The sequence below is a fragment of the Heptranchias perlo genome, chromosome 18 (assembly GCF_035084215.1).
Source record: "Heptranchias perlo isolate sHepPer1 chromosome 18, sHepPer1.hap1, whole genome shotgun sequence".
Classification (NCBI taxonomy): Eukaryota; Metazoa; Chordata; class Chondrichthyes; order Hexanchiformes; family Hexanchidae; genus Heptranchias; species Heptranchias perlo.
In genome coordinates, this window is record NC_090342.1 from 39,428,087 (window position 1) to 39,449,798 (window position 21,712).

Here is a 21,712-nt window from a genome sequence, read left to right on the forward strand (position 1 = left end):
TCCCCCCCTCCCCCACCTGAGAAGTCCGACTTCTCTCCCCCCTCCCCCACCTGAGAAGTCCGACTTCTCTCCCCCCTCCCCCACCTGAGAAGTCCGACTTCTCTCCCCCCTCCCCCACCTGAGAAGTCCGACTTCTCTCCCCCCTCCCCCACCTGAGAAGTCCGACTTCTCTCCCCCCTCCCCCACCTGAGAAGTCCGACTTCTCTCCCCCCTCCCCCACCTGAGAAGTCCGACTTCTCTCCCCCCTCCCCACCTGAGAAGTCCGACTTCTCTCCCCCCTCCCCCACCTGAGAAGTCCGACTTCTCTCCCCCCTCCCCCACCTGAGAAGTCCGACTTCTCTCCCCCCTCCCCCACCTGAGAAGTCCGACTTCTCTCCCCCCCTCCCCCACCTGAGAAGTCCGACTTCTCTCCCCCTCCCCCACCTGAGAAGTCCGACTTCTCTCCCCCCTCCCCCACCTGAGAAGTCCGACTTCTCTCCCCCCTCCCCCACCTGAGAAGTCCGACTTCTCTCCCCCCTCCCCCACCTGAGAAGTCCGACTTCTCTCCCCCCTCCCCCACCTGAGAAGTCCGACTTCTCTCCTCCCCTCCCCCACCTGAGAAGTCCGACTTCTCTCCCCCCTCCCCCACCTGAGAAGTCCGACTTCTCTCCCCCCCTCCCCCACCTGAGAAGTCCGACTTCTCTCCCCCCTCCCCCACCTGAGAAGTCCGACTTCTCTCCCCCCTCCCCCACCTGAGAAGTCCGACTCTCTCCCCCCTCCCCCCACCTGAGAAGTCCGACTTCTCTCCCCCCTCCCCCACTGAGAAGTCCGACTTCTCTCCCCCCTCCCCCACCTGAGAAGTCCGACTTCTCTCCCCCCTCCCCCACCTGAGAAGTCCGACTTCTCTCCCCCCTCCCCCACCTGAGAAGTCGACTTCTCTCCCCCCTCCCCCACCTGAGAAGTCCGACTTCTCTCCCCCCTCCCCCACCTGAGAAGTCGACTTCTCTCCCCCCTCCCCCACCTGAGAAGTCCGACTTCTCTCCCCCCTCCCCCACCTGAGAAGTCCGACTTCTCTCCCCCTCCCCCACCTGAGAAGTCCGACTTCTCTCCCCCCCTCCCCCACCTGAGAAGTCCGACTTCTCTCCCCCCTCCCCCACCTGAGAAGTCCGACTTCTCTCCCCCCCTCCCCCACCTGAGAAGTCCGACTTCTCTCCCCCTCCCCCACCTGAGAAGTCCGACTTCTCTCCCCCCTCCCCCACCTGAGAAGTCCGACTTCTCTCCCCCCTCCCCCACCTGAGAAGTCCGACTTCTCTCCCCCCTCCCCCACCTGAGAAGTCCGACTTCTCCCCCCTCCCCCACCTGAGAAGTCCGACTTCTCTCCCCCCTCCCCCACCTGAGAAGTCCGACTTCTCTCCCCCCTCCCCCACCTGAGAAGTCCGACTTCTCTCCCCCCTCCCCCACCTGAGAAGTCCGACTTCTCTCCCCCCTCCCCCACCTGAGAAGTCCGACTTCTCTCCCCCCTCCCCCACTGAGAAGTCCGACTTCTCTCCCCCCTCCCCCACCTGAGAAGTCCGACTTCTCTCCCCCTCCCCCACCTGAGAAGTCCGACTTCTCTCCCCCCTCCCCCACCTGAGAAGTCCGACTTCTCTCCCCCCTCCCCTACTGAGAAGTCCGACTTCTCTCCCCCTCCCCTACCTGAGAAGTCCGACTTCTCTTCCCCCACCCCCCCACCTGAGAAGTCCGACTTCTCTTCCCCACCCCCCCCACCTGAGAAGTCGACTTCTCTTCCCCCACCCCCCCACCTGAGAAGTCCGACTTCTCTTTCCCCCCCCCTCCCCACCTGAGAAGTCCGACTTGTGCTCTTCCCCCCCCCAACCTGCGAAGTCCGACTTCTCTCCCCCCTCCCCACCTGAGAAGTCCGACTTCTCTGCCTCCTCCCCCACCTGAGAAGTCCGACTTCTCTTCCCCCCCCCCACCGCGACGTTAGATTCTCTTTTCTTCCCCGCCCCCCCCCCCCTGTCATCGACCCCGGCCGTCCAAACCCCGAAGATCCTGATCTCTCCCCGGCTGCTTTTCCGCCTGATAGGCAACCAGCGTCTCAATCGTCATGCCATGCAGGAAACCCTTCCTTCTGGGTGTCCCGTCCAAAAATCCTTGAACCTCCCCCCCCCCCCCCCACCTTCAACTTTCATCCATGCGCTGAGTTATTTTCCAGCCTATGGATTCTCACCCGCCATTCGATATTGTGGGAGCTTTTGGTCTGCAACATAATTGCTAAAGATAATATTTTTAAATGTTAATTAGAATTTTGGTTTATTTATACCAACCAAACTTTGAAGCATTCAAGTTTTTGTTCTAAAATGTAATTAGCAATTCTTGCTCCAAAATGAGCTACTGTTCCAACTGAGAGCAGAGGAGACAGTGAAGTCAAGAATGTCAAATGAAGGTGCACAATGGGTGAAGACCTCAAAGGTAAGAGGTTGTAACTGTCGGATGGGATTGGAAGAAACATGAAGAAATTGTGGCTTAGTAAGTTGAAACGAGATTTTTTATTATTGCTTCATCGTAGGGCATGTAGGAAATAAAAAGATATGAAAAAATAATGAATTTCCTGAGTATTTTCTACCAGAGACACATGTAATTGGGGCATAAAGCAAATATCTGGTATTAAAAAAAATTGAGCAAACCCAGGCGTAAGTGCGTTCCGCATGTAATTCCACAATGCCCGATATCCTCGATCTTGCACGCCTCTCTGTCAATCATTGCACCCGAACGCGTCTCGGTTCAGTATGGTGGCTCCACCTCCATGCTAAAGAGCTGTACACACTAATTTCCTGCAATTAGCTGGTTCAAAATGGGTGAAAAATTAAGCCCAAATTTTAGGTGCAGCAAAAAAAGTAATTTTTCTGATGTTTTATTGTGCTTTTTTTTAAAGTGTTTTTAAAAAAATGTATTCTAAGACCTGTACTGTATTTTCTGTTGCTTTGAATACATTATTGTGGCTTCAGTATAGTCACATTAAAAATAGAAAAGCTTCCACAATTGCATGTCCTTAAGCATGCTGGGGGAAAGATTGGATAAGGGGTTGTTTTTGGGTACAGGTAGCGTGCTGTGCTATTACACCGCGCCCAATGGTCCCTGCGCAGGCAGGATGCAAGTTTCGGCCCTCTGGAGGACTCACCTGCAATCAGCATTCCATTTCAGGCCTTGCACGTGGAATCAATGCAATTCACACTTTCCACCACCAGGGGAGCTCAATCTCTTAAAGGGAGGATGTTTCTTAGAAATCTCTTAAAGGTAGTTGGTACCTGTTATTTGCTGAAAATAACAGTCTACTATCTGCACAGAGTCTGAACGGAGATCAGACATTGCACATGTAAAACACAGATGCAGGTCCCATCCCTATGTTTACACACTGATGAGTTTTGTTAAAACATTGAATAAAGGTTGCACACTACTAAATCCCACATCCTCCAATCTTCACGCCAGACATCACCAATCTGCCGATCTGAGTTGGTACCAGGCCTGCGAGAGTGCATGCACCAAGGTTCTCTGCTGATGCACTAGAGACCTTGGTGCAAGAGGTGGACAGCAGGAGGGATATCCTATATCGGGTGGGGGGGTGCAGTGGGGGGGGCAAGAAGCCCTCCAGACATATATCCAAAAGCCAGTGGGAGGAATAGGGGGAAGAAGTCAATGCCAGGCGCACAGCATCATGAACATGGATGCAGTGCAGGAAGAAGTTCAATGCTTTGACATGAGTGGTCAAGGTGAGTGAGGTCAACTGTCAAGTGGCGTCTCCTGCCAACTGCATCACAGACTACACCCCCCATCACCCACATACCAACAAACTCACTCCATCAGTACTCAACTCTTCCAACCAGATGCTTCCTCTCACCCTTACACATTACCACTGTTTCAAGCCGCCCACCCACAACTCAAGGGCCACACACGCTGGCAGCTATTCAACCATGAAAGGCACATCACCCAGACACACGTCCCACTTTCTTGCAGGAGAAGGTGGCATATATCAGGAGGCAGCAAGTGGCAGTGGCATTTAGCCCCTCAAGCCTGTTCCACCATTCAATAAGATCATGGTGGACCTGTGACCTAACTCCATATACCTGCCTTAGCCCCATATCCCTTAATACCATTGGTTCACAGAAATCTATCAGTCTCAGATTTAACATTCACACGTAAGCTAGTATCAACTGACGTCTGCAGAAGAGCGGTCCAAACATCTCCTATCCTTTGCATGTAGAAGCATTTCCTCACTTCACTCCTGCACGTCCTGGCTCTAAATGATAGGCTATGTCCCCGCGTCCTAGTATTCAAGTCTAAGAGACCTCCAAAAACAGTTACAAATGTCTTGGCAGCCAGATGCAATAATCCAGCCACTAACCTGTAAATCCTGCATGGACCCTTTAAATAGCGCTGGTGGGTGCTCCTCCAGGCACTCTAAGACACGTGCAGATGGTCGGGGTTAAGACTGTGCGTTGAGTTGAGCGTTAGGTGCCAAAATTATGTCTGTCACTTTAAATCAACGTTGCACACTGAAGCCATTTTCTCCCTACTTTACATGATTCCAGTGTTCGTTATCTGCGCCTGCACTAACTCCTGTATCAAGATGGCTTCCAGCGCACGTCACGCTGGAAATGTGCGTGCGCATCCAAGACACCATCTTGGATGTTGGAGAGGCCGTGTAGCGCCGAAGCGAGTGCTACACAGCCCAATTTAGCGTCCGCTGTGCCTAATGTGCATGAATGATGGGTGGATGGATGGAAATTTAAATTTTTATACTTAAGAAAGGAATATATGGCGTGAGCTGCACGTTTTCCCCAGGCCCGATTGTTTATGCTGATTTCTACTTGTTTACGCTGAATTTTATATTCTTGTATATGCCAATGAGATAGGCAGGACATTTAACAGTAAATTGATATTTGCAAAATGTGTGACGAATGGGTGTAATTTCAGGTGTAACTTCCCAATAACAGGAAATTCCACCCCATTAAAATGAAGCACATACATCCTTAGAGTGAAATTTTCCCCATTCAGTTAATAGGAGAAACTTGCATCCATGGTTTCCCATTAATAACTAATATAAATTAGCCCTTACACTGTTTCTCCACCATTTATACTTCCAGGGCGTTTTCATTCTACCAAATACAATACCAGATTATTAATATCTATATTGATATCTATATCATACTGTTATGATGGCATTACAGCCTTGAGGTTTAGAATCATAGAATGCTACAGCACAGAAAAAGAGCATTTGACCATCAAGTCTGCATCAATGTTTTTCTCTGCATGAGCTACCTAGTCTAATCCCACTCTTCTGCTTGGTCACCATAACCTCTTAATATTCATCTTTTTCAAACATCTAATTCCTTTTTAAAAAAATTTATGGACTTTGCTTCAGCAACAATGTATGGCAAAGAATTCCATATTCTAACCACCTCTATATAAAGAACTTTCTTCTAACTTTTTCTTAAATTCTGCTGTGATAAAATGTGTGCTCTTTCATTATCATCTCACCAACCAACAGTATGGAATCATCACCGTCCACCCTACAACAACGTTTCATTATCTCAAAGACCTCTAATAGGTCACATCTTAACCTTCTCAGCCCTAGGGGAAAAAACCCTTTACTTCTCAGGTCTCTGTTCATAACTAACCCCTTATTCCTGATACCATCCTAGTGAATCTATGCTGCACATTTATACCCTTATTATCTTTGGAGGTATTGATTTCCAAGCCCTGCGACCCAAAAAGGGTTGAAAACTTCCTATGCAGAATAGAATACTGAATTTCCCAGCTAAAGGGAACTTTTTGCATGGCCTGCAAATACAGAAGTTGCTGTATCCCTTAGGTCACATTTCTTTGTTTTGAGCAGCCCTCTGAATTTCCAGGGGAAATGACTCCCCAGAATCTTGGAAGAGGTTTTGTACAGTTGATACAGCCTTCTCTGAGATTCACCCTCACAGGACACATCTGAGTTTGAAAAAGTATTTGCTACATCCTGTACTGTGAGTCAGCCCCCAGAGACTGGCAATCATACAGGATTTTTTTGCTGGAGAAGTTTGCATATTTCCTACTATTTATTGTGTGTCGTTTTAGTTGTGTGTGTAAAAATAGTCTTTGGGGTAGGATAGGCTTATGGGCAGGAGAGTTTTGGAATAGTTGAGTCTGGAGGTGACAAAGGCATGGATGAGGGTTTCGGGGGGTCAGAGACGGGCGATGGTAAGGAGGTCGAAGTAGTCGGTGATGGAGAGGATATGGAGTTGGAAACTCAGCTCGGGATCAGATAGGACACTGAGGTTGTGAACTGTCTGGTTCAACCTGAGACAGGGAAGGGGAAGTGGGTGGGGGAGGGGGATGGAATTACTGGTGGGGGCTGAAGACTATTACTTTGAGCTACCCAGTGTTTAAAAAGTAGCTTTAAATTATTGCCTTCAATCCTGGACCAAACTAGCTTATTTTGCTGTTGAAACTAAAGTTTTATAATAGGGGTAGAGTTTCTGTTTTGGGCGCAGGAAAATGCGCCTGAAATGGTGCTGGTTATATTACAGTTCACGTTTCTGATAAAATTCATTTGCATAATTACAAAAGTAAAATCTTCAATGAATCAGCACAATTGGGCAGCGTAATAGCATGTAATTGTTTCTTTCTTTCCATTAAAATGTATTCTTTGATGTATTTAAGAGTGGTAACATGGTGCAGTTTTATCAATGTGGCTGAAAATGGGTTTATCACTAAAAATAAGCATTTTAATAAATGATCACACCTCCACCTGGTGAATAACTTGAAAATGACTTTAAAAAACTATACTGAACCATTTAATAGTTTTGTTGGTGTACACTAGTCAGTTTCTTAGTAAATTAAATATTTTTTGATATGAAAAAACTTTTAAAACTTGCCTACTAGTGCCTCTGCACCCAAGAAAAAGAGCATCATTTGAAGAGCCTTCCCTAATTGGCAGAGTCTTGCAATTTCGACCTGGAGGTGTGGCCAGTTTTGTGGGCGGGGCCTGATCCGGGCAAATTAAATCTTAAACCAGCATAAAAGATCGTGGAAAGCACGGTTTTGGGCATAACTCACATTTAAAATTCCCTGATCTTTTACGCTCGTTCGGATGATTCTGCCTGGATTGCGCTGATATTACTAGTGTAACCAAGCAGAAACTCTACCCCATAGTTTATAAAAATAAAATCCAGGATGTCTAGCATTAAACACTTCAATTTTTTTTTAATAGATCGACCAGGTCTGGTTAATGTATCACAGATTGAACAGATGCAGGAGAGCATTGTTCAAGCCCTTCGCGTCCATCTGCGCAACAACCATCCTGATGCCATCTACCTATTTCCCAAACTCCTCCAGAAGATGGCTGACCTCCGCCAGCTGGTTACAGAGCATGCTCAACTTGTCCAGAAGATCAAAAAGACTGAAGCAGACACTTTTCTACATCCACTTCTACAGGAAATTTACAGGGATATGTACTAACACTAATGCAAGCTGTCACCAATATCAGAGGTTATAAATCACAGAGCATCACTAAGAATAATTAAGAGTGCAAGGATTACTTATTAGTCAATAATTGTTATTTACACAGTGCTTCTCTCAGGTTTGCTTAACATGATTGGCTGAGGGTTGTGCCCTGTGAGACAACATACTGTATGACATCTGATCAAATTTGCCACATATTTTGACATAAATTGGTTTGCTAATCCAATATATAATTGAAATAATGCAGTTTTTTATTTTGTTTGTGACTAAACCATACCTTTGATTCAGCTTATTCGACTTGCTCAATTGGCAACTTTTCAGGGCCCAAAATAATGAAGCGATTTGATTGCTTTCTAACATAAGATGTAAATCTAATAGTTTACTAAAAAATTAAACTATGAATGGATCAATTTCCCATAAGTGAATTAATCCGTAAGAGTTCATCATTGCACTCATAATAATCCACAGTGTGAAAAAGTCTACTGGTATTTCATGCAACCTCTTGCTTTCAAAGGTTTGATGATTTTCTTACAATTTTACATTCAATAATTCAAGTTATGCAGCTCATAATGCTTGCTGCCAGAAATTTACCAAAGTAAGTTTTAAGCCCTGCACGATTTTAAATAATTGATGTAATCTATTGTATACTTTGCACAGAAAAAGGGAAAAACCACTACTCAAAATGGGTAAAATTTCTGAGCAGAAAATGGGATCTTTATTACTATTGTACAATTCTTGTAACCCAACCATTAAAGAAAATGCAGACCCACTAACAACCAATTGAGGAATAGCAAATAGACTGGCTAGCTGACCCATAATTGCAAATTATGCTTTAATGAAATCATTAATAAAATTTCAATATTTCTCCATTCCCCTACCTCCTAAAAAAGAATCAGTTTATTTTCCACTTTGTTAAGGTTTTAGGTATTACTTAAAGCCTATGGAACAAAATAACTATGAAACCAATTCATAAGGAGCAAGTTGGAAGGGGTTATGGTGTTCAACCTCAGATTGAAATAAGTGAGAATGCTGCTTTAATCTTGAGAGTGAGGAGATTCTCATTTGGAAGATAATTTACAAGATTGGGCAGAGCTCAGTTCTGTCATATCTCTACTGTTTTAAAGAGGATAGTGGGAAGAAGGATGTTGAATCCTAATTAGAATTACAAACAAAAATAAATTCCAACATGAAATACAAAAGAGCAGTGAACAATGTAGCCTGCAGTGCTTATTGGTTGTGGATGACTTCAGGTAGATGCAGCACACTAATCTGTAATCTGTGCTTTTGAGAGTGCATACCAAAACTTATTCATGAGTAAACTGTCAAAGATGCCTTCCCTTACAATCTTCTGGCTCCTGCATTTGCAGATTTGGCAAGCCCCATAGGAATTTTGAAAGTTAAGTGCTTATTTCAGACTCAAATAGTTCAAAATTGTTTTTGCACTTAACAAGAACAAAGGCTGTGATTAAAGATAGATTTTCTTAATTGGAATGAAACAATCAGAAAATGTTGGTCAGATTTGAAATTTAGCTTTAACACTTTGATATGAAGATACTTTTTCAATAATTGTAAAGCAAATTTTATCCTTTTGCAAGGTAGGGTAAGGGGAATTCCCATTAAAATGAATGGGATTTCCCTGTGAGAATCAAATGTTAAAACTAATATTATTAAATAGCAAGTGGCCACAGAGAATCTTCCATGTTTTTATTTTGTATAATAGTTCAAAATATCACTAATTAAGGTTTTTGTAGAATGGCTGTCTGAGAGTTACAATGTTTATGCAGGTATTGGGAGCCTATTCCATAGCTGAAGATACTGTAGGCCAGATTTTGCCCTCATCAGGGACCTATAGTTAAAACATTCTATGGCGTGATGAATGCCTTACCTTTCTTGCTTACTAGTTACTTCATGACTGCTGGATATTTTCCCCATGCTGATGATTAGATATAAAATAACTAGAAAAACTGTGGGACTAGTGGATTTTTCCACTTACTGTGGCCAATATCAATGCATAATTAATCAGCAATAATAATATACTAAGAATGTATAAAATGATCAATCGTATGCTTGTATATTATGTAGAAAATTGAATGGTACTACCAAATGCCTTTTCTCTCAAAACAGAACTAATCCGCCTTCATGTTTGGGGCTTGAGCACTATCTTAACTCTTGTATGCCGTAACTCGACCTTGTGTGTCAGTTGCATAGAATTGTATTTTTCTACTAAAACTTTTGTGACATTGTACATAGATTGTGTAATGCTTTTTGTTGAAATACACAATTTTTTTTATGAGTCCTTTAAGGGTTTTGTACAAGGACATTCCTTTCTTACATAAAGTGACTCTCAAACAAATATAGGAAATTGAGACTGAAATTGTGTGTGGATTGTGAAATATCTATAAACTTGGTGAGGCGAAGGACTGTGGAAATATATGATGTCAGAAAAGGATAAATCCAGCGTAACAATATTGCATCTCCTATTTTGTTTATTTGGTACACTTTTATTTCCAGGACAAATTGGTGAATTAATTTATTAAATTTACAATTCCTAGTCTTATCCTTTTGACTCCTGCAACAATACAGTAGCTAATTTTTCAAAACATATTTTATTTTCCATTATCCTTTTGAATTCTAATATTTGGATTTAACACAGCAGATGTCTTTCATATATTCTACAGAGTTTAAGTTCAGTACTGAAAGGGAGTTTATATGTAACTATAATAATATTTTGGACGGCAAAAGACTACCACTTGTTCTTTCCCTTTTTCTAATAGGTATTTATCCAGCACTTTTAAAAAAAAAACCTCATGTTTTCTGTCTTGTTTCTGCTAGTAATGTATTCCATAATTCTATAACCCTCTTACTTGAACATATTACCTAAATTTCCTATTTTCTTTTGACACGCTTTAATTTGTGTCCCTTTGTACACAAATCTTTTCTGGAAGAATTTTCCTGGATCTAAATTCTACATATCCATGGAAATTTTAAAGACCTCTATCATAAAAATCTTAAAGACCTCTATCAGACCTTTCATCATCCTCCTGCTCCCCAGGGCGTAAAGTCCCAGGATTGAGAATCTTCCCTCATAACTTAGTCCTCTAAATTCATGATTCATGAGTTTTCAAGATATTAAGGGGAACTGATAGGGTAGACAGAGAAAAACTATTTCTGCTGGTTGGGGAGTCTAGGACTAGGGGACATAGCCTAAAGATTAGAGCCAGAACTTTCAGGAGTAAAGTTAGGAAACACTTCCACACGCAAAGGATGGTAAAAGTTTGGCACTCTCCTGCAAACGGCAGTTGATGCTAGCTCAATTGTTAATTTTAAATCTGAGATTGATAGATTTTTGTTAACCAAAGGTATTAAGGGATATGGGACTATGGCAGGTATATGGAGTTAAGTCACAGATCAGCCATGATCTCTTTGAATGGCGGAATAGGCACGAGGGGCTAAATGGCCTGCTCCTGTTCCTTTATCCCTATCTGTGTTGTGGACCTTCCCTGAATGCCTTCCAAGAATTCTACAGCCATTATGTAATATGGAGATCGAAACTGAACAGTGCTCCAGACGCAGCCTCACCAAGGCCAGGTACAACTTCAACATCACCTTCTTCAACGGTCACACCATTAATTATACATCTCATCATTTAATTTTTTTTAACCACCTGCGAACACTGAACCAGCTGTTTTAACAACCTAGCCACCAAAATCCTGCTGTTACTCAAATGTGTTGCCATTTAATACGTATGCCACATTCTCACTCCTAATTTCAAGACTTACCCACCACCTTCATTTTTAATTTAATTAATTTTTTAAAAAAAAGATGCTATTTCTCATCAGATCAGAAAATTAGTCTTTTAATATACTTGAAGTTACATAATTATTTTAGGTTTGAGCATTTCTGATTGATTCACACTCAAGTGTCAAAATCAAAAACAAAAATTTCGTAGTCTTTCCTGTCTTTTGGATAGTACATTTTTACTGTGTCTACTGTACATTTTCATTTTTGCAGATAAATGCATTGATGTATTTTTTTATTTTTAAAGGGAAAGGGAATATGTATTAAGCCTGCTTATTATGAAGAGTTAGAGTTTGTTAGATGAATCCGGTAGTAAGTTTAGACAACTGTATTTTACCAGCTCTGAAGAAATGTGATGAACAAATACATAATACAGTGATTCTGAAGTTGGACTAACTAAACCAATACAAATGATGTGCTTGTTTGTACATATATGGCTAACACGGCACAATCACTAATTTCTTGTACCCAAGCATCCCTTGGTGTTCCTGTATGTAAGTTCTTAATAGTATCCAGTCTTGGTCTCCAAATACTATCTTAGTTCTAAGGATCTCAGGTACAATAAAAGAGGCAGGGATTAGTAATTATTTGATGTGCATTGCATTGGAGCTCATCATCTGCTTTCAGATTGATAGCTGTAATTTAAAAAACATGGAGTATTGGCAAATCAATTAGCCCACTGTGCCAAAGCGGATTCAATTGCATGTAAAACCACTGGAAAACCCAGTAAAACTACTGGATTCCTATTGAGGAGCATCACAGAAACAGGAGAGTGATAATGATGCCCTTCACCATGCTAGTGAGATAATTATACTTGAAGTTTGATTATAGTAGGGTAAGTATGTTTTGTACAAGTCAAGTAGCACTCAACACCCTAATTTACCTGTTCTACTGATCAGATTTTGATTGAATTTATTTGAGAGTTTTAAGAGTTTATTTTTGTAATGCAGTGTGCCAACCTTTATGCCTTTCCCTCTATCCTTATGCCTATTTTCAATATAACAATGTGTTCAATTCATGGATGAGACTGTTAACTCTATAGCAGTCTTTTAAATTGCTGCTGCTAATAAATATGTTGCAAAAGTAGTGAAATTATAGAAATTGTTAAGAAATACTAAAGTCTGAGAGTGCTTCCATTGCATAACGAGGTAACTATTCAGGTACCAAAATAGTGTCCACCAGTATCCTATATACAGCACTAAATCTGATAGTGCCACCTTCATTAGATTATGATGAAGAAGCAATGTCCACTTTTGATTATGATGTGGTTTTGTACCTATTTTCTCTTACATAATGCATGAACATCGCAAGCATGAGTGGCATTTAATGGATAGTTAGGAGTGTTCAACAAAGTCTAACCCAAGTAAATTGTTCTAATGATCTCTCATATTCCAGCAGCAAAATCTGAGATCTAAAGTTTTATCAGAACTCTTGAGACTGAGTTATACACTTTAAATGCACTTCTGATTGTTATACGTGCTATTTACAATGTTTTTGTTTAGTAATTTTTGTGTTGCCAATTTATAAATGTTCCTTTTCATTTTTTTATCTCTGTAGAAAAATAGTAGTTGTTGAATTTACCAGTATATTGTGTCATATAGCAGGAAGGAGATTGATGCAGGCTTTATGAACAAGTTGCTAAAGGTGTTACAATATCATGTGACAGGAAGGCATGTGTTAAAATATTTTTTGGAACGTTACCAAGCTATTTGGTGCATAATGGATAAGTGTCTCATGTCACTTTTAAAAGAACATTTTAGGTAGAAGCTCTGGTATTAGAGAAAAATCGAAAGGCCCTAACTGAATGTTGAGTTCCATCATGACCTGACTTGGATTTGAGTTTCAGGTCTGGATGTTTGACTGTGTTGCACACATTTATGCTGACATTTAGGTACTTGGATAGATCTGTACTTGGTTTCCTTCACAGTGGTATATCCCTACATAAATGGTAATATATTTGGTAATATATTGCAATGTAAACTTGGTTACTTTTGCTCAGTGATGCAAAAACAGGAAGTCATGTATAGATCCCATTGCATGGCCTCCAAAATCAGCCATTAGTCTACCCTTCAAACAGATTATTTCTCTTCTATTTGAGATACTAGTCAATATAATTTTCAAATGCCAGAATTGTGAACACAGACAACTGAAGGAGGTTTATTTCTATACTTCAATTGCAGAGGTCTCCAATGCATTTCACTAACTTAAAAAAAAGTCAAATTTCAAAAAGTTGGAACAAAAATTGATATATTGTGAGTCTAAGTAGTTTCTTGCCTCAGGTTGAATCAAATACTTTCAGAAGGTGTGTAAACATAGATGGATGCTGTTGAAAGCCTTGCAATGGCATAGAAATCTTAACGAGAACAGTATAAGCTAATTTTGCACTTTATCATGAAATATATTGAGCAATGAATTTATACTTGTTTGTGCAGAGATCTATTTAACAACGTATTGCAGAGCATGGAAATTGCATGGGGAATGCTGCCAAATAAGATGATTATCAGGATAGATTTGATAGTAGATCTCGTAAATGGTGAAATTTATCCTGTTTTCATTATAAAATTTGTATTGGGATGTTGTTTTCTGTGTAACTTAGAAATAAGGGATAGCGCTTTAACGTCGAAACTAGATTGAGATGTACCTTTGAGCTGTAATTGTGTGTGTTTGTGTGTGTGCGAGAGAGAGTTAGTGTATATACAGATCAAAATTATGCTGTAAACCCTTTAATGAATGTATCTTTGGATCAAGAAATGTTTGTACCTTTTTGTCTCTAAAAACAATAAACAGATTTTCACGAACACATGGAATGCATCATGTTGTTATTTATGGAAGCTTCAGAATCAACAGAATTAAAATAAATCATATCAGTAGCTGCCATGCCTTAAGGTTTGTGATATGGAAAACTGCTAATCTAATACTTCTAGGGCCACCCAAGAGTGTTACTGAACTGCATATGTTAGTCAGCAAGTACCCTTATTGGTACAAGAACAAAGCAGGACTTGGAACACATCCAAAATGTCTACCTGACCATTTGGCTCAAAAAATCACTATGCAATTTTTGTCTACTGTATATAAATTTTAAAAGGATCAGTTTTCAAACAACAGTTAGGAGAACTTTCTTATTGCCAGAGAAAACAGTATTTTTCTAAAGCTAGTTTTCTAACTCTAGTTTGTTACAATTCTCATCTTAAATGTAGACTCACACTAGTATTCTATCAAACATTTCTTGTTATAATTATATTAATTTATTTCTGTAAAACAAAATTCCATTGACTGAACTCCCTGCTGCTAATTTTGGGAATCTGAGCAATTGGACCTACACTGATATTCAAATAAACACAGTACCTCGTGACATGCACACTGTGTAATATGCACATATACATACATATAGCTATGTGTATATTGACACACATATATATGTCTAAAATATATATATAATCTGTGTGTGTGTATATGGATAGACATGTGTATATAGCTATGCATATGCCAGCTATATATGTAAGTATATGCATGCATATATGTGTGTGTATACATGCATGTGTGTATATATACATATATATATATCTGTATATGTGCGTGTGTGCATTATATATGCATATGCACATACTTATGTGTGCAGGTGTATACAAGTGTATATTTATATGTGTAAGTATGTATATACAGTATGTACAATGAAACCCTTAAATTAGGGTTACCTAAGGGACTTGCATCAGGTGTCCTTTATTTGCAGGTGTCCTTATTTTTAAAATGGTCATTGTATGTGCAGTAAACCGGATGAGCCAAATATCCCAGGATTGGCTGTATGTCCTGCAGCACTCCTGAGTTTTTTTTCCTCTCACCTGGGATCGTGCCTAATTCTGGAGTGCTGCCAGCAGGATCTGACTTCAGTTCATTTTCTGTTTGTTGCGTTTCCCAGTTCATTGCCATCCTGGGGCCCTGTTCCATTGAGGGAAGGATGTCCTGATCCTGGGATCTACTACATTGGCAGCCTGCACAGTGAGTGGTGGCTTCTGTAGGGCTGGAGTGCCTGGGAGATCCCAGGCAAGTTGGGGGAATTAATGTCCAACAGACCCCTCTCCGGGACCCACTCCCTCCGTGTTCTGCAGCTGCTAATGTTTGAAGTGCTGGGGAATGGGTAGGGGGCTGTTAGCAGCTCATCAGTACCTGATGTACTGGTGGCATAGGGTTGCCAACTTTGGCTGGAGGCATTCCTGGAGGTTTGACCACATGACATCTGACCATGTGCTATCAGATTATATGACATCTGTTCACATGACTTCGCCAAATGTTATTAGATTTACCTTATAAAGTTTGGGTCCCCTATAGTTGAGAATCTTAATTTGTGGGTTTGTACCAGCAGCTCTTGAGAGAAGTTCCAAGAACCAGGAGGTCTCCCATGAGCAGGCGATGAGAAGAAACCGAGAGCAGGGAAAAGGGGGCAACCGTTCGCTCCATCTTGCCGCCCAGCTGCCATGCCCCAGTCTCTCTCCCGCAGACCCTAATGCCCAATTTCCCTCTTCCCCCACCCCCCTCCCTCCCCCCAACTTGAGCCCCCTGTGATTTCAGACGCTCTGCCCCACCACCGCCGCGCGCGCACCACCCACCCCCGCAATTTCAGGGCAACGCCCACCCCCACCACTGCAATTTCAGGCCCTCCTTGTTGTACGTGGACGTGGTGCGTCGAAGGCTGGCGGGAGTTCACTATTTGCGCATGTCCATGGTTGCAATGTGCAGCTTGTATCTATTACAATGTAAGTTATTTGAGCCTGCCAGTAAGTGTCTGTTTTTTGCAGGTGTCCATTTGTACTGGTTTCACTCATAATCCCACACACACCGACATACACACATATATATATATATATAATCCATACATATATGGCAGTGTATGCATTATAAATGCAAATGTGTTTGGGTGTGCCTATGAGTAGATCTAAATGTGCATATACCTATGAATGTGTATATATTTGCACATGTCTATATAAACATTTACATATGTGTATATGTGAATGCATATGCGTTTATATACATATATGCATATATGAATATTGATGTTAGCTATATATGTATATGTAAGGATATGTGTTATGCATACATGTTTATATATGTATATAAATGTGTATATGTAGATATAAAGGTCCATGTATATTATATATATGCATACATGTGGCCATATATACGTACATGAATTGATGTATTAAGGGTGTTTGTATATATACTCATATGTAAAAGCATATAGCTGTACATCCACACATCTATATACAAAAACGTATTTAAATACGCAACCCGATGCATTCACAAATACCTATATAAACATAAGTATCTGCATTTGTGCATAGATATATATGGATGCACATTACGTATGTGTATATGCTTATGCATGTATGTCTATACAGATGAGTGTATATAATGTAAACACATGCATATGCGTATCTGCTTACTTACGTCTATGTATACACATATATAGACTGGACTATTATAAATTGAACATGAAAAAGTATTAGTTTGCGAGTGATTATGGGTCCTAAATGGTTATTCTGCGGTTCAACAAATTGTGCATTCACCCTTCATCCTTCTGTACTTGCAATTCATATAGGGCTTTAGCTCAGCAGTGGTGATTCTGTTTAACAAATTTGGATAAATATGTCAGCTGTATCTGACTACGATGGTCATCCTGAAGCCATGTTTTGACTGCATATTCTATTTTAGTGATTACAGTTTAATTCAAACTTGTTTTTTTACACATTGAATTATGCAAAGTATTAATTTCATGCTAAAAAAAATTAAAATATCATTTGAATTGTGACTTTGAAAAAAGTACATTATATTCATTTAATTGCAATAATTTTTTTTAATAATGTGGCTATAGTTTGTGTTCGAATAGAGAATAAGTACGTTTTTATAAGGTATCAAACGAAATCCATCTGAATTGTAACGCTTTCTACAATGTACAATTCTACCGTTATCAAGTCCTGTTGTGTTAACTTTCTCTTTCAGTGAAACCTTATGAGCAACAATTTAACTGAGTAGCGTCTTTGCAAGTCCAAGAGATGGATATCACACTCAATATATACTAATCTTTACCAATGATAATTCAAATTTATTCAGTTTGTGGGTCTTAAAGAAATTGGATATGACTAGAGGTAGTCCAGTACATGTACCATACAGAAAGCATAAATGGTCAATGTTTTGAACAGGATCTATTTTATTCTTGAAATTTATATGGTAACCATGAGATGCTAGGCTGACCAATACTAGCTCCTTCGTTATCAACGCCCCTCTGGAATGATGGTTTACAGTTTACTGTAAGTGCATACAGGTTAATGAAATGACACCAACTTGAGCCATATAATGCTTGATGTGAGTGAGCTGGAAACTTTTTACCCAATGTGTATTCTATCAAAACCTAAAAGCAGACATTAGATTCACAAATGGAAGTGATGAAATATTACTGTGAAGCATTAGGACCACACAATGTATGTGATTAATTAACACACTGAGATTGCTTGAAATGATTCCTAATGAATACTGTTCATTTGGTCGTCATGATAGACTTCCATAGACACCAACACCACTCAGTTCCTCCAGCCTGTGTGCTAAAATACAATTGCATGGCTGAGTTCAGCCAGTGAATAGCTGAGCTATAAGCACAGGAAGATCCCAGCTTCAATCCCTGCTCTGTGCTTATTTAGTTGATTTCAGCCAACAATTAAGTTCAGCACCGCTGAGTTTTGTCCAGCAAATCTTGCTGAAAGTGGTTTTTGTGGACATTGGGTCAAAATTAGCTGCAATGTTGGAAAAAGGACATTGTTTGCAGTGACTGAATAAGTCAAATTATTTTATTGTGTTGGACTCTGATGTTTTAAGTATTTCATTCTATGATTCTGTCCACTTTTTCTGTGAAAACCAGTGGTCTTGAAAATAATGCTACGATAGAAGAAAACAGCAAACAAGAAAAATGTGTTCTGTGCTCTCGTTTTCTTCCACTTGGTTTTAAGTAATATTCTCTAGAGTAGGAAGTAAAGACAATGCAAAAGCACTGTACAACAAATCTGCTTGGGTCTTGCAGCCAATATCGTCAAGAACACAATCCCAGGTGGAATAGATACTTTCTACCATCACCACCCCTGAATGGTCTCAATCGGCACTATCTTTAATGGTAAAGATGGTACACTACAACTGCCATATGTCACTAATCTCATAACTAATTGTAAAACAACACAGAATAATGGTCTGTTGGAGACCAGCTCTCTACTGAATTAGAGATAGAGGAAAAAAAATGTATGGAAAATAATGTTTCTGAATTTAATTCTTCCAAGAAAGTGAATTATATTTTAATCATTAAGAGTATTAATTATAGTTTCAAATTTAGCTCACTACTTAAATGTTGTACCTTATTTTCCTGTTTGACACCCAATTATGTTTATTAGGAGGATAACAATGGATTAACCCACTAATTTGAATAATCACTACATAATACTGCAAAACTAACTCAAGCACCATTAACTGAATCTATCATATAATCTGTAAATCACAACATGCAAAACCAATATATGCATCATACCACTCAATCTTAGTGATCCTTCAGGTTAAACCTTTTAACCCCACAATCTGGAGACAAACTTTCCTGATAACTGGAAATTTTTATTTCTAAGTGAGCCGATTGTAAAAAAAAAACAAATCCTTGTTCTGTTCCGAATTTCAATCTTGGTTAAAAGCCTGCACCGTACATATTTCTCAGATCCAACTGAATTCTTATTTGCAGTACAGCAGCTGATGGCTTTCAGTCAAGCTCCACAGACTCTCTTCATAATACAGATATCATGTTTAGCTTTAAGTATCACCATTCTGTCACTCGTTGTCCCTTGTTGTTCTAAGATTAGATGCTGTCACCATTTTTACTTCTTGAATGCCTTTTAGTTTACTTAACTCAGTCCCTTATTCTCACACCAATTTTTCATCCTCTGTAACCATCAGTTCCTTACAAGTAGTTTCAGGGGATGAGTTATCAACAGTAAGTCTATGGATTATTAATTGTCTTCTTGCTCTTATACCAATAATACAAAGAGCAGCCAGGACTCTGCCAGACCAGCTATTAGGTGCTCTTAAAAAAATTGACGTTACAAGTGCTCACTTCCAGCACACAGTACATGCTCCTGCTAATCAGATCACTAGTAGGAACTGGGAACTATCCCAACAGCCCCAGAGCCTGGAATGGCATTGGTTGATTCCTTGACTTTTGATATTTGTATCAAATTTTTTATTTCTTCATTTTGTTAGGAGGGGGGGGGGGGAATAAGAATGAATGAAATCAGGGGAAATTGTACCAAAGGATTTTCTCTAAAAGTAGTAAGTCAAATCTGAAGTATAATAATCCTTACTGAATGTTAAATTACAAAATAGCAAATAGCAAAATAACAGAGTGTTCCACACATATACTGTACTAAGTGATTATATAGAGGACACTTAATGACCTAATGCAATGAGAGATCTAATGTCCTTTTATATCAACAAATGTACTTTGCATCACCGGTGACCCAAAAATGGCAGCTCAAGTCTGGTAAACCAGCTACAAAAAAAATAGCATCAGCAGTTACTTCTGGCTTGATTTGGGGAGCAGGGTACAGTTGATCCTTGTACTTTTGTAATACACTCATTGAATGCTGGAACAGCAAGTTCCTTTTTACATGTATCTATATCATAAAATCTTACATCATGTCTGCACTCTCATTAGTTGCATGTTTCTAATTTCTTAAGAAAAATATTTCTCCAAGACATAACTTTCAAACAGTTCCCTGCTTCAATCTCCACACCCAGCCCAGTAGAGATACAATAATAAAGAGGCAAGTCCTAATTTACCTGCATAAAGCCTGCTGGAAGGTTTCCTGCCACTTCCTCCTTGGGCCTCTCAGAATCAGGATCAGCCTTTCCTGCTACTTGCTCCCTGCTTCTCCTGCTGTGACAGGCCTTAGCTTCTGCTTACTGCCTCGGCCCAGAGCCTCCATCTCTCCCATAATTTGTCCTGCCTCATGAACAAATGGCAGGAAAGATAGTAGTATTTACTAAATCTGCAGGGTTGTAGCTTGTGCAGACTAGGTAGAAATTTTTATACGCTGACATTTGGTCCTTTGCTCTTAACAATACGGACATTTAGAAATAAGTAAAAAAGATCTTTCATGCACCTAATGGGACCCATCTGCAGATTAAGTAGTGACTTCAAGTGTTTCATAGGCAAAAATGGCAAATGCAAAAAAAATATTTGTTTTAAGGACTTTTGGACTGTATGAACTTAATGGGATATCATTGTCTACATAGTGAGAAAACATTACAGAGAAGTCAAAAAGCTGGAATGGAGGCAAGATCAGTGGATTTTGTGATTCCGAAGATTTCTATTTTCCAATTTAAACTTACAATGTGTTTTCTACCACCACAGAACTTTAAGCAAATATTACACAAGCTCAGTAGGAAATACTACATAAAGGGCTCAAGATTTATGGCATTAGGTTTCTGTAGTTTCCTTTTCAGTACCATAGCTGACAGTTCATAAATACAATTTTTACACAATAAGCAAATAAACAGTGCATTTTTCAATTCAGCAGCATTCAAGTAATTGATGTATCCATCCAAGGGAACTCTAGGCTATATGGCCAACACGTTCACCACAGATGTGTTTCCCGTATTTCTGCTATAACCTGGCTGGCTCGTTGTAAGGCCTGTTTGGGGAAAAGAATAATTTAGGGTCAGTTTCTATACATAGTTGGGTTGACAGTTAGTGATTTTTTCTATAAGAACATAAGAAATAGGAGCAGGAGTAGGCCATATGGCCCCTTGAGCCTGCTCCACCATTCAGTCAGATCATGGCTGATCTTCGATCTCAACTCCACTTTCCTGCCCGATCCCCTTATCCCTCGATTCCCCTAGAGTCCAAAAATCTATCCCTCTCAGCCTTGAATATATTCAATGACTCAGCATCCACTGCCCTCTAGGGTAGAGAATTCCAAAGATTCACAACCCTCTGCGTGAAGGAATTCCTCCTCATCTCAGTCTTGAAGTTTTTTTTAAGTGTGCCTCACCCTGTTTGTCTCAGCAGTTTACCAATAAAATAGAAATGTAAGAACTACTACATAAGGGTATGATAGTGCAGATTTGATTTGTTATTCCAGAGTGGCAGAATGTTGGTTCATGTACATGCTTCCCTAGAGTGAGTCCCAGATTTCAGCCATGTCATCATGGGAAGGCACCAAGAGGAGCACATACTCTTCATAGCAGTTTACCTTTCTTATTTGAAAAAAAAGAACAACTTTCATAGAAGCCTACAAGACTGCCTCATCTGGCCAAGGATAATACATGGTTCAGGGATGAGGGGAACAATTCTAAAATATTGTATTTTAAAAAACAGACACAACTAAGGATACTTACTAAGTATATGAGT

General features: G+C 40.2%; 2 protein-coding genes across 6 annotated transcripts in view; one reads left to right on the forward strand and one right to left on the reverse strand.

The window, feature by feature from the left end:
* The window catches only part of pparab (peroxisome proliferator-activated receptor alpha b), a 135,289-nt gene extending 121,204 nt beyond the window's left edge, over window positions 1–14,085 (forward strand). For all 4 annotated transcript variants that reach the window (XM_067999746.1, XM_067999745.1, XM_067999747.1 and 1 more), the window contains one exon: window positions 7,235–14,085. In XM_067999746.1, coding sequence (XP_067855847.1) covers window positions 7,235–7,482 — 248 coding nt within the window. In that variant the 3' untranslated portion in view covers window positions 7,483–14,085. The remainder of the gene's footprint in view (window positions 1–7,234) is intronic.
* A 3,026-nt stretch (window positions 14,086–17,111) lies between these two features.
* The window catches only part of LOC137334782 (dynamin-1-like protein), a 49,881-nt gene continuing 45,280 nt past the window's right edge, over window positions 17,112–21,712 (reverse strand). For both annotated transcript variants that reach the window (XM_067999750.1, XM_067999749.1), the window contains one exon: window positions 17,112–20,993. In XM_067999750.1, coding sequence (XP_067855851.1) covers window positions 20,937–20,993 — 57 coding nt within the window. In that variant the 3' untranslated portion in view covers window positions 17,112–20,936. The remainder of the gene's footprint in view (window positions 20,994–21,712) is intronic.